General features: G+C 42.3%; 3 protein-coding genes across 4 annotated transcripts; 1 reads left to right on the top strand and 2 right to left on the bottom strand.

Annotated features, from left to right (window-relative positions):
- Nucleotides 1-365: 365 nt before the first annotated feature.
- Nucleotides 366-5388, top strand: tomm20b (translocase of outer mitochondrial membrane 20b). Of its 2 annotated transcripts, XM_079554118.1 has the most exons (6): nt 366-485; nt 1468-1699; nt 2882-2928; nt 3096-3177; nt 3248-3390; nt 5248-5388. In XM_079554118.1, exons 2-6 carry the CDS (start codon nt 1573-1575, stop codon nt 5293-5295), a joined length of 447 nt encoding a protein of 148 aa, XP_079410244.1. In that variant the 5' UTR covers nt 366-485; nt 1468-1572; the 3' UTR covers nt 5296-5388. The 2 variants fall into 2 exon arrangements, with proteins under 2 accessions (XP_079410244.1, XP_079410243.1); XM_079554117.1 differs by lacking the exon at nt 366-485 and having other exon boundaries at nt 1427-1699.
- Nucleotides 5389-7353: 1965 nt separating this feature from the next.
- Nucleotides 7354-16488, bottom strand: rbm34 (RNA binding motif protein 34). The gene is made up of 11 exons (XM_079554100.1): nt 16466-16488; nt 15584-15737; nt 15393-15499; nt 14853-15051; nt 14209-14268; nt 13909-13952; nt 13354-13437; nt 11856-11919; nt 11745-11787; nt 11493-11611; nt 7354-7667 (listed from the first exon to the last, which is right to left on the bottom strand). Exons 1-11 carry the CDS (start codon nt 16483-16485, stop codon nt 7374-7376), a joined length of 1188 nt encoding a protein of 395 aa, XP_079410226.1. The 5' UTR covers nt 16486-16488; the 3' UTR covers nt 7354-7373.
- A 2559-nt stretch (nt 16489-19047) lies between these two features.
- ifngr2 (interferon gamma receptor 2) lies at nt 19048-25257 on the bottom strand (the record flags this gene model as incomplete). Its single annotated transcript, XM_079552990.1, has 3 exons — nt 24943-25257; nt 21428-21679; nt 19048-19569 (listed from the first exon to the last, which is right to left on the bottom strand). The coding sequence occupies exons 1-3, from the start codon at nt 25030-25032 to the stop codon at nt 19048-19050; spliced, it is 864 nt and encodes a 287-aa protein (XP_079409116.1). The 5' UTR covers nt 25033-25257.
- Between the last annotated feature and the right edge of the window lie 415 nt (nt 25258-25672).

Here is a 25672-nt window from a genome sequence, read left to right as displayed (position 1 = left end):
AAAACGTGTCCCACTTTACCCATGTTCACCCTATTTTTAACATACATTGCTTTTTTTTTTTTCTATATTTTGTTTTTGTCTCTGTAAATCACTACTCTGTATCCCCGGCTATTTTTTTCCTTAAATCTCTCAAACTAAAATTATAAAAAAAAAAAAAAAATGAGATCAGGCGCCGCGCGGGCTCCTCTCCGGGTCCTTCAGCTCAGCCTGCCGCTCTGCGCATGCGCAACAGGCCCGTGCTTTGACCGCAGGAGCTGACCGCTAAGCCACCGCCGCACCGACCCCCGTCCCGTTACCGAGGCCCGCGACCCGCACCCTCTCCCCGGCCTCACACCGGCCTCACCCGGGCCTCTCCCCGGCCTCACCCGGGCCTCACACCGGCCTCTCCCCGGCCTCTCACCGGGGCTGCGCCGGTAACGACAGGCCGACCCTCCGGGACTCTCCGCCCGGGCAGAGGCGTCTCTACAGCCGCAGCAGCGTCACAGGTTCATTAACGCTCTGATATCAGCGCGTTTTTATGTCTCAGGATCAAACTGAACCAGGGAAATAATTTACAGTTTTATCCACAACAAAGATTTACTGTTTGAGTTTATGTTGTGCTTTCAATGACCAGCGTTTACATGTTACATGTGTTACATGTGTTACATGTGGGCAATAACAATGAGGGTCTGAGATAATATATTATTACAATATCACGTTTATCTTCCATGTCCAAAAAATGGGAAATTAATTTAAAATTAAGAAAATTTTAATAAATTGAGGGATTTTTTTTCAATAATTAAATAATTGGATCAAATGGGGGAAATTTGGCAAAACACTGGACAAAGTGAAAAGTGTGTCTCTGCCTTTGTGTTTTTTAACCCCGGCCGTACCCGAGCACATTTTCTCCAGTTGGGCTTTACTCAAATCTAAAAACAAGGAAGTGGAAAAAGGATAAAAATGTGCCGGAAAAGCAACAATAACACGACTAAAGAGCAGGGCTGCAACTAACCATTATTGTGGTAATGGAGGCTCTTTGTGCTAATTCTGCTTTCTGATTGGACGAGACAAAGACAGATATTTATGAAATTTACACTGTACAAAACACTGCAGACCCGAACTTTAAAAACAAAGTAGATTTTCATTCAAAATACATCATTGTCGTGTCTTTTTTGCTCTATTTTAGTCTGTGTTTATTAGAAAACGATTAATCGATTACTGGAATAGTTGACGACTATTCCAGTAATCGATTAGTTGTCGATTAATCGATTAGTTGTTTCAGCCCGAGTAAAGAGACACAAACCAACAAAGCCACGAAAGAGCGACAAAAACACGACGATAAAGTTACTCACTTATGCAGGTCTTAGCTTTCAAATGAGGCGTTACAGTCCAGAAGTATGTAGTTTGTTTCTGTGAGGGTGATATATGTAGTTTAGCGTGTGTTTCTGTGTAGTTTAGCGTGTGTTTCTGTGAGGGTGATGTATGTAGTTTAGCGTGTGTTTCTCCGGGCAGGGGGCTGACACTGTGAGGGTGATGTATGTAGTTTAGCGTGTGTTTCTCCGGGCAGGGGGCTGACACCGTGACAGCGTGAGGATGATGTATGTTCCTCGTCCCGGGGCCATCGCCGCTGGCGTGTGCGGGGCGCTGCTCGTCGGTTACTGCATCTACTTCGACCGGAAGCGACGGAGCGACCCCAACTTCAGGAGCCGACTGAGGCAGCGTGAGTCAAGTCGCTCTACTGGACTTTACTTTTAGGGATGCACGATAATATCGGCCGCCGATATTTATCGGCATTTTGGCGCCATCCCCGATAAAGCCGATAAAAAAAATCGGCCGATAATTAGGCCCGATAATTCTAAGCTCAAATGACATTGAATCTGCGGCTCCAGCTCGCTGCCTTTCTCTCGGCCCCGCTCGTCCTGCAGCCCGGAGCTGCTGCAGACTCAGGACATTTACAGCAGCAGATACACGCTCTCCACGGCCGACTTCTGCACAGCTTTAGCTGAAAAACACGGCCAGTTTTCCAGAGACACAGCTGTGCAGGCGCCGCCGTGAAGGAAGAGATTTTACACTTTTTACATCGAAGTCACTTCAACATTAGCACCGCAACAAAATGAGAAAAAGATGAGGAAATGCGAACCTCTGACCCGCTCACGTGAGTTACTGTAACAGGGCGAGGCCTGAAAACACATGCATTATCTTCATATTTCTGATAAAATAAACAGGATTAAAGCGCTATGAACGAGAGGAGTTTTACATTGATGAAATGAGCCTCGTCACAAATGCATAAATGAGCCAGTGCAGGAGAAAGTCGTGTTTTTGTGCTGTAGAATCGTATTATTAGTCAGAATCTGTCACAGATTTGGCATCACTTCTCTCTCATGTCAGAGACGCCTCTAGACACAGTGAAATACTGTAATACTGTCTATGTTCCAGTATTGTGAACAAGAATTCATTAGTTTGATGTCAACAAAAAGAGAAATACTAGGAAGGAAGTAGTAGTGGTAGTGGTAGTAATATTATTATTCTTTTTTTTTTTTAATAAGATGTGACACAGATGAGCAGAGTCAGACCTGCTCAGATGATGGAACTGTAAAAACAGAGCTTTAGAAAAAGGTGGAGACTCAAACCCAAAGTAAAACTCAGTATTTGATTTATATTTATACACTTGTATGTTGCTCGGTAGAGTTAATACATTTTGGGCAGAACTGTGAACTGTAAAGTGCAAATATATTTACATAATTATCGGTGTCATTATCGGTTCAAATTGGCATTATCGTGCATCACTACTTACTTTACTTTACTGCACTTTACAACACTTTACTACACTTTACTTTACTTTACTGCACTTTACAACACTTTACTGCACTTTACTCTACTTCATGCACCTGTTGTGTTTCAGGCCGGAAGCAGCAGAAGTTGGACGAGGAGCGAGCGGGTCAGATCAAGGTGAGTCTGGATCCTTCACCTCAGAAAAACACAACCATCTGCAGTGTTTAACCTCTTTAACCTCTTTAACCTCTTCACTTTAACCTCTTCACTTTAACCTCTTCACTTTAACCTCTTCACTCTAGCCTTTACCCAAATCTAAAAGCTCTTGTCTGGTTGTCGTGCAGCTCCCGGACCTGAAGGACTCTGAAGCCGTGCAGAAGTTCTTCCTGGAGGAGATCCAGCTGGGGGAGGAGCTTCTGGCCCAGGGTTAGAGCGGCACACGTGCACTGTCAGCGTTGGGGGCGGGGCTTGTCTCTGATTGGTCGTTTCTCTCCAGGTGAGTTCGAGGCGTGTGTGGAGCACCTGTCCAACGCCATCTCGGTGTGCGGTCAGCCCCAGCAGCTCCTGCAGGTCCTCCAGCAGACACTGCCCCCTCCTGTCTTCCAGATGTTACTGACGCGGCTGCCCTCGGTCAGCCAGGTGAGGCCCCGCACGGAATCCCCCCGACAACACCAAACTAACTGCATACTTTAACCTCTCCCCCCAGATGTTTTAACGCTGTTGAGTAATAATAAATTATAATGAGCCTGACAGGACAAAAATGTCACAAAAAATCACAAAAATATGACAAAAAATTACAAAAATGTGACAAAAACATGATAAAAATGTGACAAAAAAATTACGAAAAAATTGGATGAAAATTTGACAAAAAAATGACAAAAATGTGACAAAAAAATGACAAAAAAATTACGAAAAAATTACAACAATGTGACAAAAACATGACAAAAATGTGATTTAAAAAAATGGCAAAAATGTGAAAAAAAGGACTCAAAAAATGACAAAAAAATTACATAATGTGACAAAAACGTGACAACAATGTGATGAAAATTTGACTAAAAAATGACAAAAAAGTTACAAAAATGAGTTGAACACCCAACAAAAAAATGATGGAAAAAAAAAATCTGACGTGAGGAAAAAGATCCTGTTGGTTCAGGCGGGGGTTAAGAGGTTAAGCGCCCCCTAGTGGCTGGAGTGAGCATTCTGGTCATTTCGAGAGACTGGGGCTGGGCTTTATGACGATATTAGACCAGAAAATATCAAAATAGTTGTCTGGAAATGTTCTCTATTGTAAATTAGCTTTTTCCCAAAGTTAAAGGGATGTTTCAGGATGTTTGACACAGGGCCTCATTTCCTAGTTATCCAGAGTGTTGCTGGTACCTTTTTTTTTGTAATTCATGCAGTTCTTATATTTGAAGAGTTTTGTGGTGCTAGGCTAGTGCATTTCTATGGTATCAGCTAGCCTGCATTAAAAACCGTCTGACAGTCTAGCACTAGCCTAGCGCCACGAAACTCTTCAAATATAAGAACTGCATGAATTACAAAAAAAATATCTCCAGAAATCAGCAACACTCTGGATAACTGAGGCCCGATATCAAAACTCCTGAAATATCCCTTTAAAGCTTCTGGACTGGAGCTCACAGCCTACAGAGTAACACCTCATAACATACCACCAAAACATACAAAACGGATCCTTTTCCTCACATTATGGCCGCGTTGTCGTCACTTTTTTCACATTCCTTTTCATCTCGCATTTGTCACATTTTTGTTGTTTTTTGCTACATTTTTATCATTTTTTGTCAATTTTTTGTCACATTTTAGCAGTTTTTTTGTTACATTTTATTTGGGGTATTTTTTTGGTCACTTTTTATTGTTTGTTTTTTTGTCACATTTTTTATTCGTTTTTTTGTCACATTTTTTATTTATTTATTTATGTCACATTTTATTATTTTCTTGATGCATTTTTTTGTTGTTTTTGTCACATTTTAGTTGTTTTTTTGTTGCATTTTTATGATTTTTTGTCATTTTTTTTGTCACATTTATTTATTTTTTGTTACATTTTTATTGTTTTTTTGTAATTTTTTGGGGGGGGTTGTCACATTTTTATTATTTTCTTTAAGCGTTTTTGTTGTTGTTTTGTCACATTTTAGTTGTTTTTTTTGTTACATTTTTGTTGGGGTATTCTTTTGGTCACTTTTTTATTGTTTGTTTTTTGTCACTTTTTTTTTTTTTTTTGCTGCTTTTTTAAATTAATTTATTATTATTATTATTTTTTACTTTTTCCAAGAAGTTTTTAGATTTGGGTAAAGTCAAACTGGAGAAAAAGTGCTCGGTCCAGGCGGGAGTTAAGAGATTTTTTTTCCTTATTTTTCAGTAAAACATGAACAGAAAACGTGCCGTATTAAAGTCTGATGAACCCGTGTTTAGTCCCGGTCTGGCCCCACAGCGCCCCCCACAGGCCTGGCAGGTGTATTACCGGGCGTCTGTTTGTGTTTCCAGAGAATCTCCAGCGCTCAGAGCCTCAGTGAAGAAGACATCGAGGAGTGAAGAGCGCCCCCGCAGGCCGCCGCCCCAACCACACCCACGGTTCTGTTTCCATGACAACGTTTCCATGTTCGGTCGGTTTTGTTTGTAAAGTGTTTGTAAAGAGGCAGGTTTACGATACAAATGTTTAATGTTAGATCAGAACGTTAGAGCGCGGAGAGAGTTTTATTTAACGGCTTAAAAAATCACAGAAAAACACATTGAATTCAGACGTTTTGCTGAACAGTTTCTTTTATTATGTCGCCGGTGCCGTCCAGTAATAAACATTTCACTTCCTGAACACGTTTGTGACTTTTACTCATCGTTTTCATGTCTTTAGTGAACATGAAACTAATACATCTATAAACCTGGTTAAATACAGGACGAGAGCTATGTGAAGCTCCTCCCCCTCCTCCTGATTGGACCTGACAGGCTGGAGAAGGCGGGACTTTCTAGCTTGACATCAGAAAGCCAAGGGAACAGAGAGTTTCACAGCTGTTTCTGCCTCTGGAACATCTGCACCAGTAGTTTTTAGAAAATGTTGTGAAGTGCCGTCATGTGTGAGCTTAAAGGGATGTTTCAGGATGTTTGACATAGAGCCTCATTTCCTCGTTATCCAGAGTGTTGCTGATTTCTGGAGATATTTTTTGTTGTAATTCATGCAGTTCTTATATTTGAAGAGTTTCGTGGCGCTAGGCTAGTGCTAGGCTAGTGCATGTCTATGGTATCAGCTAGCCTGCATTAAAAACAGTGTGACCCGCTCCACAGAGCACCTGAGGCAAATCACTTATAACACCAGACTAACCATATACATGTTTGTGTCCATAGAATCATGTTTGTAATATAACTGACCTGAGGGACTATTTTCTCTCAGATCCCGCCGCTGCGAAGCTTATACAACCACGAAGCTGATGCTGCTCAAATATAAGGTCTTTTTAATCAGGGGTAGGCACCGTCAGGCCCTAGGGCCAAATCCGGCCCTCCAGCACAGCCCCTCTGGCCCTCAAGATGATTTTGAGAAACATTATTACACAAATCAGAGAGAACTTTTAACATTATTAGAGTTAAATGGGAGAAAGAAAGATTAGGTCATATATGATGTACAACACTGGCAGTAGAAAGACGTGCACTGGAAAAGAATAATCGTTTTAAGGTAAAAATGACATAAATCTACTTGAATGAACAGATTAAATCTAAGGCTTGAGTAGATTTGGTCCGGTCTTAGATGAGATAAAACCTCTAGTCGTCGTTATTCTCTTAATTCAGATAATTTTGTGTCACTTTAAGTGAAAAACAATAATTTCTCTGATTCCAAGTGGGTTTTATTCTTGTTCCATCGGCGCTATAGCATTTGTATCTTGGATCAGTTCAAACCGACTCAAATTCAACATAGAACTTTAATTTATCTCATGTAAGACGGTCATGTTTCCAGTGTTGTGCTTAACTTTGGGCGAATAATCAGTGGCTTCGGCCCTCAGTCTGTTTACAATAAAGAAAATCGGCCTCAGCCAAATGACTCTATGGACACAGACATTTATATGGTTAGTCTGGTGTTATAAGTGACTCAGGTGCTCTGTGGAGCGGGTCACACTGTTTTTAATGCAGGCTAGCTGGTACCATAGACATGCACTAGCCTTGCACTAGCCTAGCATCACGAAACTCTTCAAATATAAGAAAAAAATATCTCCAGAAATCAGTAAAACTCTGGATAACTGAGGCCCGATGTCAAAACTCCTGAAATATCCCTTTAATATAGAAGCTGCAGTTACACGTGAGACCTGAGGTGGCAGCGGTGAGTATAAAATGAACAACTTGCATCTAGTGTCTTTAAGTAAGAACCAGATACTTCACTGTAACATTACTCGAGTAGAAGTATAAAGTACAGTTACTTCCTAAAGTTCTCCTGGGTCGTCACGGCGATGGACGAGTGGAAGAAAAAGGATGGATGTGAAGGACCAGGAGCGACACGGCCATGTTGGAGGGACTTCCTGGATAAGTCTCAGAGAATAAACCTGGTAAAGAGATTTTATTAAAACATTCAGAACAAACGTATCCGTGTTTTGAGCCGCGGCGTCGCTTTAACAGTTCAAACTTAATCAGAGTCACTTTTTCTGCTGGAGCTTCTTCCCCTTCGGCTTCTTCTTCACAAGCTTCTTCTTCTTCTTGTTCTTCTTGTTGGGGTCGGCCATCTCTCCTCTGAACTGCCCCGGTTTGGTCACAGGTTTGTGTTTGTGCTCTTGGCTCCGCCTCCCCGGTTTCCCGACCTTTGACCCCGGAGGTTTCCCCGCCTGCGTCCTCTTCAGCCTGTCGTTCTGCACAGAGCGCATCACTCGGATGGACCGTCCCTCCAGTTTGGATCCGTTCAGCTCCAGAGCGAGCTGCACGCTGTCCGAGCTCTGAGGACCAAACAAACACGGTTAGATTCAGGTAAAGCCTCAGAGCGAGCTGCACGCTGTCCGAGCTCTGCGGACCAAACAAACACGGTTAGATTCAGGTAAAGCCTCAGAGCGAGCTGCACACTGTCCGAGCTCTGAGGACCAAACAAACACGGTTAGATTCAGGTAAAGCCTCAGAGCGAGCTGCACACTGTCCACACTCTGTAACAAACACGGTTAGATTCAGGTAAAGCCTCAGAGCGAGCTGCACGCTGTCCGAGCTCTGAGGACCAAACAAACACGGTTAGATTCAGGTAAAGCCTCAGAGCGAGCTGCACACTGTCCGAGCTCTGAGGACCAAACAAACATGGTTAGATTCAGGTAAAGCCTCAGAGCGAGCTGCACGCTGTCCGAGCTCTGAGGACCAAACAAACATGGTTAGATTCAGGTAAAGCCTCAGAGCGAGCTGCACACTGTCCGAGCTCTGTAACAAACACGGTTAGATTCAGGTAAAGCCTCAGAGCGAGCTGCACACTGTCCGAGCTCTGTAACAAACACGGTTAGATTCAGGTAAAGCCTCAGAGCGAGCTGCACACTGTCCGAGCTCTGAGGACCAAACAAACACGGTTAGATTCAGGTAAAGCCTCAGAGCGAGCTGCACACTGTCCACACTCTGTAACAAACACGGTTAGATTCAGGTAAAGCCTCAGAGCGAGCTGCACGCTGTCCGAGCTCTGCGGACCAAACAAACACGGTTAGATTCAGGTAAAGCTCCAGAGCGAGCTGCACACTGTCCGAGCTCTGAGGACCAAACAAACACGGTTAGATTCAGGTAAAGCCTCAGAGCGAGCTGCACACTGTCCGAGCTCTGAGGACCAAACAAACACGGTTAGATTCAGGTAAAGCCTCAGAGCGAGCTGCACACTGTCCGAGCTCTGAGGACCAAACAAACACGGTTAGATTCAGGTAAAGCCTCAGAGCGAGCTGCACGCTGTCCGAGCTCTGCGGACCAAACAAACACGGTTAGATTCAGGTAAAGCTCCAGAGCGAGCTGCACGCTGTCCGAGCTCTGAGGACCAAACAAACACGGTTAGATTCAGGTAAAGCCTCAGAGCGAGCTGCACACTGTCCGAGCTCTGAGGACCAACAAACACGGTTAGATTCAGGTAAAGCCTCAGAGCGAGCTGCACACTGTCCGAGCTCTGAGGACCAACAAACACGGTTAGATTCAGGTAAAGCCTCAGAGCGAGCTGCACACTGTCCGAGCTCTGAGGACCAAACAAACACGGTTAGATTCAGGTAAAGCTCCAGAGCGAGCTGCACACTGTCCGAGCTCTGAGGACCAACAAACACGGTTAGATTCAGGTAAAGCCTCAGAGCGAGCTGCACACTGTCCGAGCTCTGAGGACCAACAAACACGGTTAGATTCAGGTAAAGCCTCAGAGCGAGCTGCACACTGTCCGAGCTCTGAGGACCAAACAAACACGGTTAGATTCAGGTAAAGCCTCAGAGCGAGCTGCACACTGTCCGAGCTCTGAGGACCAAACAAACACGGTTAGATTCAGGTAAAGCTCCAGAGCGAGCTGCACACTGTCCGAGCTCTGAGGACCAAACAAACACGGTTAGATTCAGGTAAAGCTCCAGAGCGAGCTGCACACTGTCCGAGCTCTGAGGACCAAACAAACACGGTTAGATTCAGGTAAAGCCTCAGAGCGAGCTGCACACTGTCCGAGCTCTGAGGACCAAACAAACACGGTTAGATTCAGGTAAAGCCTCAGAGCGAGCTGCACACTGTCCGAGCTCTGAGGACCAACAAACACGGTTAGATTCAGGTAAAGCCTCAGAGCGAGCTGCACACTGTCCGAGCTCTGAGGACCAAACAAACATGGTTAGATTCAGGTAAAGCCTCAGAGCGAGCTGCACACTGTCCGAGCTCTGAGGACCAAACAAACACGGTTAGATTCAGGTAAAGCCTCAGAGCGAGCTGCACACTGTCCGAGCTCTGAGGACCAAACAAACACGGTTAGATTCAGGTAAAGCTCCAGAGCGAGCTGCACACTGTCCGAGCTCTGAGGACCAAACAAACACGGTTAGATTCGGGTAAAGCCTCAGAGCGAGCTGCACACTGTCCGAGCTCTGAGGACCAAACAAACACGGTTAGATTCAGGTAAAGCCTCAGAGCGAGCTGCACACTGTCCGAGCTCTGAGGACCAAACAAACACGGTTAGATTCAGGTAAAGCTCCAGAGCGAGCTGCACACTGTCCGAGCTCTGAGGACCAAACAAACACGGTTAGATTCGGGTAAAGCCTCAGAGCGAGCTGCACGCTGTCCGAGCTCTGAGGACCAAACAAACACGGTTAGATTCAGGTAAAGCCTCAGAGCGAGCTGCACGCTGTCCACACTCTGTAACAAACACGGTTAGATTCAGGTAAAGCCTCAGAGCGAGCTGCACACTGTCCGAGCTCTGAGGACCAAACAAACACGGTTAGATTCAGGTAAAGCCTCACTGGACAAAGTGCTGGTTCAGGCGGGGGTTAAGAGGTTACATTAATGTTGTTTTGATCATAGTTTCAGCCTCTGCTTGTTCAACATAAACGTAATATTTTACACGAGGGGAGGGCGATTCATCAAAATTGCATAGAAATTCAATAGAATTTGAATAGAAATGGAATAAAAATGGAATAGAATTGAATAGAAATTTTTACAGAAATGTAATAACATTTTCATATACATTTTATAGAACTTTAATAAAAATTTAATAGAATTGATTAGATTTTTCATTAGATTTTTTATAGAAATTTTATAAAAAAATTACTAGAAATTTTCATTGAATTTTTAATAGAAATTTTATAGAAATGTAGTAAGAAATAGTAGAAATTTAATATAAATTGTATTGAAATTTAAGCGAAATTTAATAAATTTTTAATATTTTTTTAATAAAATTTCAAAAGAATTTTTTATAGAAATTTTGTAAAAAAATAGAATTTTTTATAGAACTTTAATCGAAATTTAATAGAATTTAATAGACATTTTTATAGAAATTTTAATTGAATTTTTTATTGAAATTTAAGCAAAATTTAATAGAATCTTAATATATTTTTTACAGAAATTGAACATTTTCATATACATTTTATAAAACTTTAATCAAAATGTAAAAGAATTGAATAGAAATTTCATTCGATCTTTTTACAGATAATGTAATAGAACTTTAATCGAAATTTAATAGAATTTAATACATTTTTCTAGAGGTTTTAATATAATTTTTATAGATTTTTTTTAAATAGAAAGGTAACGACATTTTAATAGAAATTTAATCTAAAATTGTATTGAAATTTAAGTGAAATTTAATAGATTTTTTATATATTTTTATAGACTATAGGGAGTTTTAAAATGTTAAAATTATGTATTTTCCTCCAACTACATGTTCCAGCCATGTCCTAATGTGTAGAATGTCGCTCAGAAAGGCGTTACTCCGGGTCTGAAGTGCCGTCATGCACGAGCTTAATATAGAAGTTGCAGTTACACATATGGCCTGAGGTGGCAGTAGTGAGTATAAAATGGCAAACTTGCATCTAGCCCCTTTAATAGAATTTTAATTGTAATTTAATATAAATTGTGATTTCTATTTGGGTCTCAGTGATGGGTCTTTATAATCGTCAGGTTTACAGACAGATGTTCAGCAGAAACAGCTCCTAGATTTAAAGTTTGGACGAGACGATGGAAGATGTTTGTGTTAAATGAAACTGAAGGACATTTAATGTTCTATTTTGTTTTCAGTTAAGGGTCTTTATTGACATTTTTTTTTATAGTTAATTATTATTAATTATTATTAGTAGTGGAAGTACCTGGAAGAGTAAGTATCCGAAGCCTTTGCCCAGTCCGCTCTGAGGGTCTCGGATCAGCCTCACGGCCTCCACAGGACCACAGTCTGAGAAGTGTCTACGCAACGGCGCCTCCTTCAGGTCTGCAGCAGAACAACACTCAGTCGTTTTCAGTGCATTTTTGTCACAAGTTTTTAATGATTTTTTTTATACAGCGTTTTGGCCACATTTCGTTTTTTTTTTTTGTGTAAATCGTCTCTGGCGTTTCGGACTCACCGAACGGGAGGTTCCCCACGAACACGGAGCGTTTGTGGTCGTGCTGCGGAGAAACAGAAGATCAGAAACAGACACTCGGGAGGACGGGAGGGCATCCGGACTAATACTGACCGAGTCTGAGCCCGAGACGCGGTCCACACGGATGAACAGGTCGGGCTCCAGCTCCAGCCCGTTCCTACAACACACCGCCACAATAAGAGACTTCACAATAAGAGACTTCACAAGAAAACACCGCCACAATAAGAGACTTCACAATAAGAGACTTCACAATAAAACACCGCCACAATAAGAGACTTCACAATAAGAGACTTCACAATAAAACACCGCCACAATAAGAGACTTCACAATAAGAGACTTCACAATAAAACACAGCCACAATAAGAGACTTCACAATAAGAGACTTCACAATAAGAGACTTCACAATAAGAGACTTCACAATAAAACACCGCCACAATAAGAAACTTCACAATAAGAGACTTCACAATAAGAGACTTCACAATAAGAGACTTCACAATAAGAGACTTCACAATAAAACACTTCACAATAAGAGACTTCACAATAAAACACCGCCACAATAAAACATGAGTACTTGATACTAAATGTGTGCTTTTATTTTGATTTATTCACAGCTCTATAAACCATCAGGAATCACAGCCTTTCATGCTACACGTGGATACCAAACATGTGAATGAAGACGCGTGGGAAACACCAGGCAGTTCTGATCAAGCCACTTTATCTCGTTTTCAAGCTTTTAGATTTGGGTAAAGCCAAACTGGAAAAATGTTCTGGATTCAGGCGGGGGTTAAGAGGTTAAATTAATGTTATTGGGTTCTTTTGATCATAATTTCAGTCTCTAAAGAAAAAATACTGTTTGTTCAATATAAAAGTAATATTTTATACAAGGGCTGGGCGATTCATCGGAATGTAATAGAAATTAAATTAAATTTTAATTGAATTTTTTTCTATTTTTTATTGAATTTTAATAGAAAGTTAATAGAATTTTAATAGAAAGATAATAGAAATTTAACAAATTTAACAAACATTTAATAGAAATTTAATAAAATTTTAATAGAAATTTAATAAAATTTTGACAAATTTAATAAAATTTTAACAAATTTAATATAATTTTGACAGAAATTTAATAAACTTTTTAAATTTAAATTTAATAAGGTTAACAGAACTTTAAGAGAATTTTAATAGAAATGTAGAAATTTAACAAATTTAACAAACATTTAATAGAAATTTAACAGAAATTTAATTTAAATTTAATAAAATTTTAACAAATTTAATAAAATTCTAACAGAAATTTAATAGAAATGTAATAGAAAGATGATAGAATTTTAACAAATTTAATAAAATTTTAACAGAAATTTAATAAACTTTTTAAATTTAAATTTAATAAGGTTAACAGAACTTTAATAGAATTTTAATAAAATTTGAACAAATTTAATAAAATTTGAACAGAAATGTAATAAACTTTTAACAGAATTTTAATAGAAAATGTAATAGAAATTGTGATTTCTGTTCTGGTCAGCCTCAGTTACGGGTCTTTGTAACAGGTTTACAGACGGTTGTTGACGGTTGTCGTAGATGTAATGCTCGGCCGTACCTGTGGAGGGCGCTGGTGACGCTCTGCTCCTCTTTGAAAACCACGTAGGCGTTAATGCTCTGCTTCTGCGGGTGAGCCTTCCTCCTGCAACACGTTTAAACCTCATTCACACTCGTCCCACAGGAAGGAGGGAGGAGGGAGAGAGGAGCAGGGTTGCCAGGTCCGCGGTTAAAACGCGGAATTGGGTGGTTTTTAAAGCCATTCCGCAGGTGAAAAAAACTGTCCGCGTTTTTTTGCCTTGCTGTAATCAATGTTGACTTGATCAAAATCACTATTTCGAAGGCAAATCCAAGGCTCTGTGAGCTGCTTTTTCAATAAGGGGGGGAAATAGTGGCGGTTTCTCATCATCGCAGGAGCACATGGGCTCTGTTAACTAGTAAACAATATTGAAAATTCCAGCTGCGCCGTATGTCCGCGGTGTTCAGATATTTTTGGGCGGGTTTGGCTGCCCAGACCTGGCAACCCTGGGGAGGAGGGAGGAGGGAGGAGGGAGGAGGGAGGAGGGAGGAGGGAGGAGGAACCGGCTGATGCAGAGCAGAAGGACTGGTTACTCACATGATGGCGGCCACTTTACGGGACATACTGGGGTCCTCTCTGACCTACAAACACAGAGCCGGGTCAGAACAGGACCAGAGCTGGGTCAGAACAGGACCAGATTGGACCAGGGTCAGAACAGGACCAGAGCTGGGTCAGAACAGACCCGGACTGGACCAGGGTCAGAACAGGACCAGAGCCGGGTCAGAACAGACTCAGACTGGACCAGAGCCGGGTCAGAACAGGACCAGAGCCGGGTCAGAAGAGACCCAGACTGGACCAGAGCCGGGTCAGAACAGGACCAGAGCCGGGTGGACTCACCAGAGAGCGGAACCGGATGGACTCGATGGGCCCGTTGTCTTTGAAGAGCAGCCGCAGCGTCTGCAACAAACACGTCAACTCAGCCAGAAACGCACAGAAACTACATATCGGCCGATGTATCGGGCCGATATTTGGATTTTCTACAATATTTTCAAAAGGCCCAAACTTTAGCCTGTGTGCATTTGGGAAACAACGATTCAATATGTATTTCAATATGAAGGTCGATTCGATCAAATACATTTAATGAACTGATCAGAAATACACGTTATTTTCTTTTTTATGATTTTTCAGACAAACAAATGCTCAAAGCAGAATTACTGCAGTAACTGTATCACAATATTAAAGCACTGAGCTCTTTAAACCTTATAAAACACTGCATTTAACTTAAAGTTTAGTTCTTGTGCTATTTTTGTCTTACAGGAGCGAACGCACACGTGTGGCTCCGCCCTCAGCCGGATCACAGAGCTGTAGCGCTAGTGTTAGCATTACTGTCTTTGCTGCCCCCTGTAGGGCTAGGATTAAGGTTTATGTTAGTGTTAGCTTCTTGTGCTGCCCCCTGTAGGGATAGGGTTAGCGTTAAGGTTTGTGTCAGTGTTAGCTTCTTGTGCTGCTCGCTGTAGGGTTAGCATTAGCGTTAGCATTACCTTCTTGGTGGACGACAGCGGCAGGTTTCCCACGAACACCGTGCGCCGCTGGTTCTCGCGCTCTCTCTGTTTGTTCTCCTTCAGTTTCTGTCGATGTTTGATCCAGAACTCGGCGTCCTCCTCTCCACCAGGGGGCAGCCTCCTCTTCTTTGGCCTGACGCTGTGGTCGGCATCGTCCGCCGCCTGCAGACCCTCCTCCCTGAAGAGGAACAGCGGCAGAGTCAGTGGATCCGCATCGAGCAGATTGGATAAAGGTCTAAACCAGATGTGCGTCAGCATCATCAATGCTTCCTATCAGACCAACATTAGCATAGGGACCTCTGGTGGTTCCTCGCTGGCGATTAGGAGCTGTGTGCCTTCCCATAAGCCACCGCCCCTCACCCTAAGCTGTCGCTGTACATGTTTTTAGTGAAGAACATGTAAACTCCACACAGAAAGACCCCGTCCAGGTGGGAATCGAACCCGGGAGCTTCTAGCTGTGAAGCACGAGCTCTAACCACTGCGCCACCGTGATGTTTTACTCAGAATCAGCGCCTGTACCTGGAGGTCACTCTGGTCTCGGCCGGAGTCTGGACTTTCTTCTTCTTCTGGACTTTGACGTCTGGAGTTTCCTCTGGTTTTTCTGTGGGTTCAACACTTTTCACCATCTGTGAACGAACAGAAACATGCTAATATCACATACGTGTTCATGATTACTACGTGTTCATGATTACTACAGGAAGTGTTCGGACCTGAGGCGCCGGCTGGAACAGCTCTGAGGGCGGAGCTGACGAGGTCTGGAACAGAGACGAGAGCGACCCGGACCCTGGACCGGACCCGGACCCTGGACCGGACTTGGAGAGACTCCCTGAGACGAGTCCCACCTCGTAGTCCACCACCTCCTCACTGGAAACACAGGGTTAAAGCCACGGAAACATCACAGAAGATCAAACTGTGAACGAGCCTGGTCCTAACTTCACCGTCTGGAGCCATAGAGTTCGGGAAATTCCACAGTTACCATGGAGATCGGCCATCTTTGCAGCTGTTAGCATACATTTCCATTGACTAACACTAGCTAAAAACAGTGTAAAAGTGGAGAAAAACCAGTGGAACAGCTCCGTTAGCGGCTGAGTCACTGCTGGTAAATACATTTATTACACTGTGGTCTCCAAGTGTTTTAATGTAAACAATAACTCCAGTATTTTGACTTTTAAAATCTCCATTAGTTTACAATGGCTGCTAATCCCATAATGCTTAGCGATATGACATCACATTCCCGAACTCTATAGGAAGATACCGAGAGAGGACAAATGCTAACAACAGCTTTGGTCTTTGTGCGTGACTGAGCGCACACACAAAGACCACACAGGTACACATCAACTCGTCTAAGCTCAGGTAAGAACATGTCTCAGTGTGGAAAACGGTGGCCTGTCCCTTTAATGCCTCTTCACTTTACTTTACTTTACTTTACTTTACTTCACAGAGTCTCAGGATTATGAGCCGTTTCTTTATTATTCACTTTCGCCACTTCATCCTAAATGTATTTCCTCCTGTTCAGCCGCAGAGTCGCCTTAAAGTGGAACAAAACTAAAACACTCTACGGTAAAAACAGTCGGGATTAAATCCACACGAACCTGCGCTTCTTCCTCTTCATGTTTGCTCCTCTTCCTCCTCTCCTCGCGGACTGTGTCTCGTGTGTCTCGTGTCTTTATTTAAGGAGTTTTTCGCCGCGCGGACATTTGAGTGTTGAATGTTTACAACACGTTTCTCCAGCGGTGCGCAGGAAAATGTGTCCGACCGGGAACAACACGTGACCCGCGATGGTTCCGCTGTGAGAAATTTAACCCCCGCGTGAACCGAGCACAGAGACGCTTTTAGATTTGGGTAAAGCTGAACTGGAGAAAAAACACTTTGTAAGAAAGTGCAGTCCAAATGCATTCTGTCCTCTTTGGTTATTATATAGACCTGCGTAACACCTCATTTGAAAGCTAAGACCCACAAAACTGATCTTTTTCCTCATGTTGTTGCTGTGTTGAGTCACTTTTTGTATGTTTTTTTTTTTTTTTCATTTTTGTCACATTTTTGTTGAATTTTTGTCATTTTTTTGTCGAATTTTTGTCACTTCTTGTTGAATTTTTGTTGAATTTTTGTCACTTTTTGTATGTTTTTTTTTTTTTTCATTTTTGTCATATTTTTGTTGAATTTTTGTCACATTTTTGTTGAATTTTTGTCACATTTTGTTGAATTTTTGTCATTTTTTTGTTGAATTTTTGTCATTTTTTTGTTGAATTTTTGTCACATTTTTGTCACATTTGTTGAATTTTTGTCACTTTTTGTTGAATTTTTGTCACATTTTTGTTGAATTTTTGTCATTTTTTTGTTGAATTTTTGTCACATTTTTGTCACATTTTTGTTGAATTTTTGTCACATTTTGTTGAATTTTTGTCACATTTTGTTGAATTTTTGTCACTTTTTTGTTGAATTTTTGTCACATTTTTGTTGAATTTTTGTCACTTTTTGTTGAATTTTTGTCACATTTTTGTTGAATTTTTGTCATTTTTTTGTTGAATTTTTGTCACTTTTTTGTTGAATTTTTGTCACATTTTTTGTTGAATTTTTGTCACATTTTTTGTTGAATTTTTGTCACATTTTGTTGAATTTGTCACTTTTTTGTTGAATTTTTGTCACTTTTTGATGAATTTTTGTCACATTTTTTGTTGAAGTTTTGTCACTTTTTGATGAATTTTTGTCACTTTTTTGTCTTTTTTTGTTTGTTTTTGTCATTTTTTGGTTGAGTTTTTGTCACATCTGTGTTGAATTATTGTCATTTCTTTGTTGCGTTTACATCCTTGTTTTCTTCTCATTTTTTGTGGCTGTTTTGGTGCTTTTTCCCCAATTTTTCCCCCAGTTAAAAATATGAAGCAGTAAAAGGACTTTATCTGTTTACACACATAATCAAACACACTCGAGCCTGATTATTTCCTGAAATCATAATGTTTATAAAAGTATAACGAGGCTAAAGCTGTGGAGTTTCCTTTTCTTTTTCATGATCCACAAAGACAAACCGTATAAAGAGTTTATAAAGATCAGCTTTATTCACATTGTAACAGCAGATTCTGAAATGTTTCACACAGAAGAGGATTCAAAAACATGGAGGTTTGATAAAGCTCGTTTAAACACACGATGTGCAGGTTTGGGGATTTCCAAAGAGAGAAAATAAAGTGATAAAGACGTAAGGTTTGTTAAGGTGCAGAGAGACTTTTGGCCACCAGGGGGCGGTGTTAGAGCAGTGTCAGCTCCATGAGGACCAAAGAGGAGGGCTTTCCTCGCACATTAAAACACAGTTAGAAACAGCTGGGCTATGCTGATGTTTCTGTTGTTCTGTGACTTTCTGCTTTTACAGCGTTTTAGCCCAGTGAGCTCCTGCTGCAGCTTTGGTTCTTCCATCCACCATACACCCACCCTCCTTTCGACGTGAAGGAGCAGCGACTCTGCTCCGAGCTCCTCCCGGGTCACCAGGCTTTGGCTCGTGATCTCCTAAACTCTGTCTCTGCTGTGGGGCTTCAGCCTCAGCGTAACACAGTCATTTACCGAGCGCTGGTCACAGGTTTATCTGAAGCCTCAGGACGTCACGAAGGAATTTATGTGGACCTTGAAATGAAACATTTAAATTTAAATTAATACTTTGGGGTCATTTATCAAGACTAACAAGTGCTGGTCAAACACATGAAGACTGAGGCCCAAATGCTGCGTGATTAACGAATGTGCAAAGACTCTGACATCACAGTCCTCCTCCTCCTCCTCCTCCTCCTCGTCCTCCTCCTCCTCCTCCTCCTCCTCCTCCTCCTCCTCCTCCTCCTCAGTCCTGGGTTATGTCTCTGAACCCTGTGATGACGTCACACTCCTCCTCCCCTGCACGCAGCACAGCAGCGCCCCCTACAGGCAGCGTGAGCCAGTGCGGCTCCTCCTCCTCCTCCTCCTCCTCCTCCTCCTCCTCCTCCTCCTCCTCCTCCTCAGTCCTGGTCCATCTGTGTGAACCCTGTGATGACGTCACACTCCTCCTCCTCCTCCTCCTCCTCCTCCTCCTCCTCCTCCTCCTCCTCAGTCCTGGTCCATCTGTCTGAACCCTGTGATGACGTCACACTCCTCCTCCTCCTCCTCCTCCTCCTCCTCCTCCTCCTCCTCCTCCTCCTCCTCCTCCTCCTCCTCCTCCTCCTCAGTCCTGGGTTACTTCTCTGAACCCTGTGATGACGTCACACTCCTCCTCCCCTGCACGCAGCACAGCAGCGCCCCCTACAGGCAGCGTGAGCCAGTGCGGCTCCTGCTCGGGCCTGAGGCAGGTTTTCAGCCTCTTCCTGTGAAAGATGTAGACGTAGGCGGTGACGGAGACCAGAGCCAGCGCTAACGCCGGCAGCCCCGCCCCCAGAGCCGCCGCCAGGTGCTTGTGTGGCGCCCGGGGGACCTGCAGGCACACGGGGCAGCGCGGGAGGCCCTCGGGCTGAGAGAACAGCAGGTACTGGACGCTCACGCAGTAGGTCTGACCCGGGTCCAGCTCCGACAGCGTGACCGAGGACGGAGAGTCTGTGCAGAGCGACTCCTCAGGACGAGCCTCCCTCCAGTGACACACACGCTGCTCCGCGTGGTCCGCAAACTCCTCCCACAGGGCGTGGTCACGCAGCAGGTGCACCGTGAGGGAGGCGGAGCCGGGGGCGGAGCCAGGGACAGGCGAGAGGCGGAGCTGAGGACCAAAGACCACAGAGACACTCAGGAAGTAAACGGAAAAGGATTCATTAGCTTATAGTTAAACATGTTCAACAGAGCTGGGACAGAATAATGTTTCATAAAACCACCGTCTTATTGTTTGTTTGATCCGTTTAGTTCATTGAGACAAAAATAACACTCATGTTTTTGACTTTAAAGGGACCAGACGGAGTTCAAGAATGTTAAAATGATGCATCTTCTACCCCCCGTTTGCTCCAGTCATGTCCTGACTAGGGAGGCACCGATACCACTTTTCCTAAAACCGATACGAGTACTTTGATTTAAAGTACTCGCCGATACCGAATACCGATACGAGTACAAGGCCTTTTCTTCAACGTTCTTACTTTTTCCACAGCAGATTGGTTTGTAATTAGTAAATTTACTCATGTACATTTCCTTAAGTAAAGTAGGCGACACATTTAAGAGCAGTTACAGTGGGGGAAAAAAGTATTTGGCCAAAATCCAATAGAATGTCTATGTGAAACTGACCAAATACTTTTTTTCCCCACTGTATATTAGAATTGAGCTGATGCCATTTATTTATCTATTTTTTATTTTCATTCAATATGTTTTATTTTTATGTCTCTGTCCATCATAGACAGAAAAGCCCATGTCCTAAAGCTCCCAATGCCTGAGCTTTATTCATTTATGTGTTTTTATTTAACAATAGTATTGAGATGTTCCTTAAATGGTCTCTTTTCGTCTTTACTTCAGCTCCTGTAGATTTTCTTCTGTGTTTGTAGTAACTTAGCGAGTAGCTACAGCGTTTTCATTGTTCTGCTGCAGCTCATTTTCCCTCAATATAAACATGCTGTATGTCTTTAATCTGGATTTTCTAAGGACTTTTTAGTCGCTGGGTTAGTTTTTCAGATGAATAAACCCCTGGGCATAAAACGGTGTCAGAATGGCCCAAACTGTTTGTAGCGGAGTATGGTTTATTTTAAAGTACTTCCTGTACAAATGACGTAGTTTCCGGTATTGTAGGAAGTGCTTAAATGTTTTTATCCTCATGGCGGGAGAATGTGTAAAATGCCTTACGGTTTACCCATTTACTTCTGGCTCCTAACTGACGGGAGAAAAAAGGTAATGGTCTGTTTTATGTTTATGCTCATGCTTAAGATCGTTTCATGAGTGTAATTTGCTTGTGTTTAACCTTTTAGCTCTTACGGTGGTCATACAGAATGGAAATACCACTTGTACGCTTCAATAATTCAGCTGGGATGCTACACTGCTGCTAGCCGCGAGTTAGCATCGTTAGCCTGTATGTTGTAAACACTGCAGACGCTCTGGTTAAATCCAGCTCAGACTCTGGTTTAGAGAGCGCAGTCTGTAATAAAGTCAGCTCTATGTGGATTATTGTGTTTACACTAAACTATTCTCCAGTTTGTCGCTTCTTCTCTCCTCAGCCGAGAGCTGCGCCTCGTAGCTGCGCTTCGTAGGTCAAATGGTATCGGTTTCTGGTATCGGGACCTCATGCACTGCAAAAAGTATTTAACTAGATCAGTAAAAACATCTCAGTTTGAGCACAATAATCCAAATGTTAGTTGTTTTGACTGGTTAAGAAGTTCTTGGGCATTTGTCCTGGATTATTTCACTTGTTCTGAGATGTTTCTGACTCGTTTCGATACATTTCCTCCTTATTTCAGGTCATTTTCTTTGCCAATGGGGAAAGAAAATTGGTCTTATCTCAATTTTACTTATTTCAAGCGAGATTTACCCTAGAACTGGTTTGAAATGTCCTCAAACAAGCAAAGCAAACTCGGTCGGATCAGGAAAAGTGTCTAAATGCTGCCTGTGAGAAAGTGAGTGCTGAGTGAACGCACCGGCGCACTGACCCGTGGCGTGCAGCGGTCCTCCCCGGCGCCGCAGGCCTCCACGGCCTCCGAGCGCCCCCGCCCGCTCTGCGCTCGCACCCGCAGCCTCACGCAGCCGTGCGGAGCGTCTCGGATCACCGCGCTCACGTCGCAGGAGTTGGTCTTGGTCTGCGAGCACTCGGGCAGGTCGCTCCATCCGGGCTCCTCGAACCGCCGCACCTGCACCGTGTGGGGGGCGTCGGCGTCCGCGGGGGACCAGCGCAGCCGCCCGGCCTGGGACACAGGGGGGGAGAAACCGGTCAGGTCCCAGTGCCCGTCCCAAACCAGACCCTGACCGTCATCATCTACCTGCTCTGGAGAACCGAGCTAATGCTGAGAGCAAGTAAGAGCTAGTGAATCATACATGAATATCTCTTACCTCTCCTCAACACTTTCCCTTCAAGGCCACGGAGCTAAACCAGATACGACTGAGCTCTCAGGGTCATATTTTGCAAAACACTGACTTTCAGGATTGTAAACAACAGCACACACATACCCCCCCCCAACCACGCCCCCGTTTATCACACTTAACTTTTTTACTATCAGAGAGAAGACTGCAGTACTTCACCTGTAAGTACTACTACTACTACTACTACTACTACTACTACTACTACTACTACTATCAGAGAGAAGACTGCAGTACTTCACCTGTAAGTACTACTATAACTACTACTACTACTACTACTACTACTACTACTACTATTACTACTACTACTTTTACTATCAGAGAGAAGACTGCAGTACTTCACCTGTAAGTACTACTACTACTACTACTACTACTACTACTACTACTACTACTACTACTACTACTACTATCAGAGAGAAGACTGCAGTACTTCACCTGTAAGTACTACTATAACTACTACTACTACTACTACTACTACTACTACTACTATTACTACTACTACTTTTACTATCAGAGAGAAGACTGCAGTACTTCACCTGTAAGTACTACTATAACTACTACTACTACTACTACTACTACTACTACTACTACTACTACTACTACTACTACTACTACTACTACTACTACTACTACTATCAGAGAGAAGACTGCAGTACTTCACCTGTAAGTACTACTACTACTACTACTACTACTACTTTTACCATCAGAGAGAAGACTGCAGTACTTCACCTGTAAGTACTACTACTACTACTACTACTACTACTACTACTACTACTACTACTATTACTACTACTACTTTTACTATCAGAGAGAAGACTGCAGTACTTCACCTGTAAGTACTACTATAACTACTACTACTACTACTACTACTATTACTACTACTACTTTTACTATCAGAGAGAAGACTGCAGTACTTCACCTGTAAGTACTACTATAACTACTACTACTACTACTACTACTACTACTACTACTACTACTACTACTACTACTACTACTACTACTACTACTACTACTACTACTACTACTACTACTATCAGAGAGAAGACTGCAGTACTTCACCTGTAAGTACTACTACTACTACTACTACTACTACTACTACTACTACTACTACTACTACTACTACTACTACTACTACTACTACTATCAGAGAGAAGACTGCAGTACTTCACCTGTAAGTACTACTACTACTACTACTACTACTACTATCAGAGAGAAGACTGCAGTACTTCACCTATAAGTACTACTACTACTACTACTACTACTACTACTACTACTACTATCAGAGAGAAGACTGCAGTACTTCACCTGTAAGTACTACTACTACTACTACTACTACTACTTTTACCATCAGAGAGAAGACTGCAGTACTTCACCTGTAAGTACTACTACTACTACTACTACTACTACTACTACTACCATCAGAGAGAAGACTGCAGTACTTCACCTGTAAGTACTACTACTACTACTACTACTACTACTACTACTACTATCAGAGAGAAGACTGCAGTACTTCACCTGTAAGTACTACTACTACTACTACTACTACTACTACTACTACTACTACTACTACTACTACTACTACTACTACTACTACTACTACTACTACTAGTTTATCACACAGTGTGGTTTAAACCTCTTAAGCCCCGCCTTCACCAAGAGCATTTTCTCTCATCTTCGTATCAGCTTTACCCAAATCTCAAAGGTGAATGGCCGCCTATAGGCCAGTGCAACACCTCATTTAAAAGACCTACAAAACTCATCTAAATGGATCGTTTTTTCTCGCGTTTTTGTCACTTTTCTGTGGCTCTTTTGTGGCATTTTCATCCTCGTTTTTTTCAAGAAGGTTTCGGATTTGGGTAGAGCAGCAGCTTTGGGTTCATGTGGAGGTTAACCTCTTAACTCCCGCCTGAACTGAGAGGATCTTTTTCCTCACGTCGTCAGATTTTTTTTCCATCATTTTTTTGTTGGGTATTCAACTCATTTTTGTAACTTTTTTGTCACATTTTTGTCATTTTTTTGTCATTTTTTGTCACATTTTTGTCATTTTTTTGTCAATTTTTGTCACATTTTTGTCAATTTTTTGTCAGTTTTTGTCACATTTTTGTCATTTTTTTGTCAATTTTTGTCACATTTTTGTCAATTTTTTGTCCATTTTTTTGTCAATTTTTTTTTTCAAACTTTTATCATTTTTTTGTCATTTTTTTGTCAATTTTTTGTCATTTTTTTTGGACAATTTTTTGTCATTTTTTGTCAATTTTTTTGTCAAACTTTTGTCATTTTTTTGTCAATTTTTTGTCATTTTTTTTGGTCAATTTTTTGTCATTTTTTGTCAATTTTTTGGACAATTTTTTGTCATTTTTTGTCAATTTTTTTGTCAAACTTTTGTCATTTTTTGGTCAATTTTTTGTCACATTTTTAATCAATTTTTTGTCATTTTTTGTCAATTTTTTGTCATTTCTTAGTCATTTTTTGTCACATTTTTGTCAATTTTATGTCATTTTTTTGTCAATTTCTTGTCAATGTTTTCTCACTTTTTGTCACATTTCCATCATTGTTTTCGTCTCAGCTTCGTTGCTATTTTTCCAGAAGCTTTTGGATTGGGGTAAAGCCAAACTGTTTAAAATGTGCTCGGTTCAGGTGGAGGTTAAGAGGTTAAACGGTCACTTTATACGGCGCCTTTCTACCTGCTTTAGGCTCAAAGCGCTTTACATCAAGGAACCGCTCACCCATTCACTCTCATTCAAACACCAGTGTACACAGACGCTGGAGGCAGGAGGGGGAAGTGTCTTGCCCAAGGACACAGCGACAGTACCTGCGGGATTTACACCTGCTCTACTGTCTGCGCCATTTTGTTAAGAGTTAAGCTAAACGTTTATCACATTGTGAACATTTATTACATGATTATTACATAAAGCGGTGATATTACAAAACAGCGACGACGACACGGGGGAAAAGATCCGTTTCCGTTTTGTAGGTCTTAGCTTTCAAATGAAGTCGAGAAGGTTTCGGAATTGGGTAAAGCTGAACTGGAGACAAAGCCCTCGGGGGGTAAGAGTTTAACAGGGAGTGTATCCCAGAGCCAGAGCCTCACCTGCACCTCCGCTCCCCCGGGGGCCAGACCCGCAGACGCCGCTAACTCCGAAACGACGACCCGGGTCAGGAGGAGCAGCGCCAGAATCATCTTCGAAACGTCATCTCACGGGTTCGAAACGTCACGGGTCGACACTGCCGCGCTCTTCAGCTTCAATCTACATCTATGTGTTCTGTTTAGAGTGTTTAATAAAGTGACAGAAGCCGTTTTCTCCAGAGTTTCTCCATTCACTTCCTGAAATGCTTCCTTCCGGTATCGTCTAACGTCTTGCGACACTTCCGCCTCTTTATTTTTTTAAATTTAATTCATTGTTCGATCTATTTATTATGAATTTTCCAGACTTTCAAATATAATATAGTATCTTTATAATTAATGTCTTCGTAAAAATATGTTTATCCTTTAAAATCTAAATGTAAGTGCGTCACTTCCGGTGGTGCGCCGTTGTTTTGGTTCGCAGCCCGTGACAGTTTAAATCCGATAAAAACACGGATTTTAAGCCTTTATTTCCGTTTATAGGACACCTGAAGTGATCGATGTGACGCCTGCAGTCAGTCCCACCATCCCCGAGTGTCTCTGAGACCACAGTGTTTGTTACAGGCTTTTATTTCAGCCTAAACGCGCTGTTTGCGGTCATGTGCTAATCTCAGCTAGCTCAGCTAGCTCCGTGTACAGGTGTGGCCAGAGAGAAGACTGCAGTACTTCACATGTAAGTACTACTACTACTACTACT

This window comes from Gobius niger (assembly GCF_951799975.1).
Source record: "Gobius niger genome assembly, chromosome: 3".
Classification (NCBI taxonomy): Eukaryota; Metazoa; Chordata; class Actinopteri; order Gobiiformes; family Gobiidae; genus Gobius; species Gobius niger.
The sequence above is the reverse complement of the archived record's forward strand: the minus strand, read 5'-3'. Positions and strand labels throughout refer to the sequence as shown.

Excerpts from the sequence above, each read along its gene's own strand:
- tomm20b (XM_079554118.1), top strand. The coding sequence starts at position 1,573 with ATGATGTATGTTCCTCGTCCCGGGGCCATCGCCGCTGGCGTGTGCGGG. Across the intron at positions 3,178-3,247 it reads GGAGGAGCTTCTGGCCCAGG|GTGAGTTCGAGGCGTGTGTG; the intron begins GTTAGAGCGGCA and ends GTTTCTCTCCAG. Across the intron at positions 3,391-5,247 it reads GGCTGCCCTCGGTCAGCCAG|AGAATCTCCAGCGCTCAGAG; the intron begins GTGAGGCCCCGC and ends TTGTGTTTCCAG.
- rbm34 (XM_079554100.1), bottom strand. The coding sequence starts at position 16,485 with ATGAAGAGGAAGAAGCGCAG. Across the intron at positions 15,052-15,392 it reads GAGACCAGAGTGACCTCCAG|GGAGGAGGGTCTGCAGGCGG; the intron begins GTACAGGCGCTG and ends GTTCCTCTTCAG. Across the intron at positions 11,788-11,855 it reads GCGTCTCGGGCTCAGACTCG|CACGACCACAAACGCTCCGT; the intron begins GTCAGTATTAGT and ends GTTTCTCCGCAG.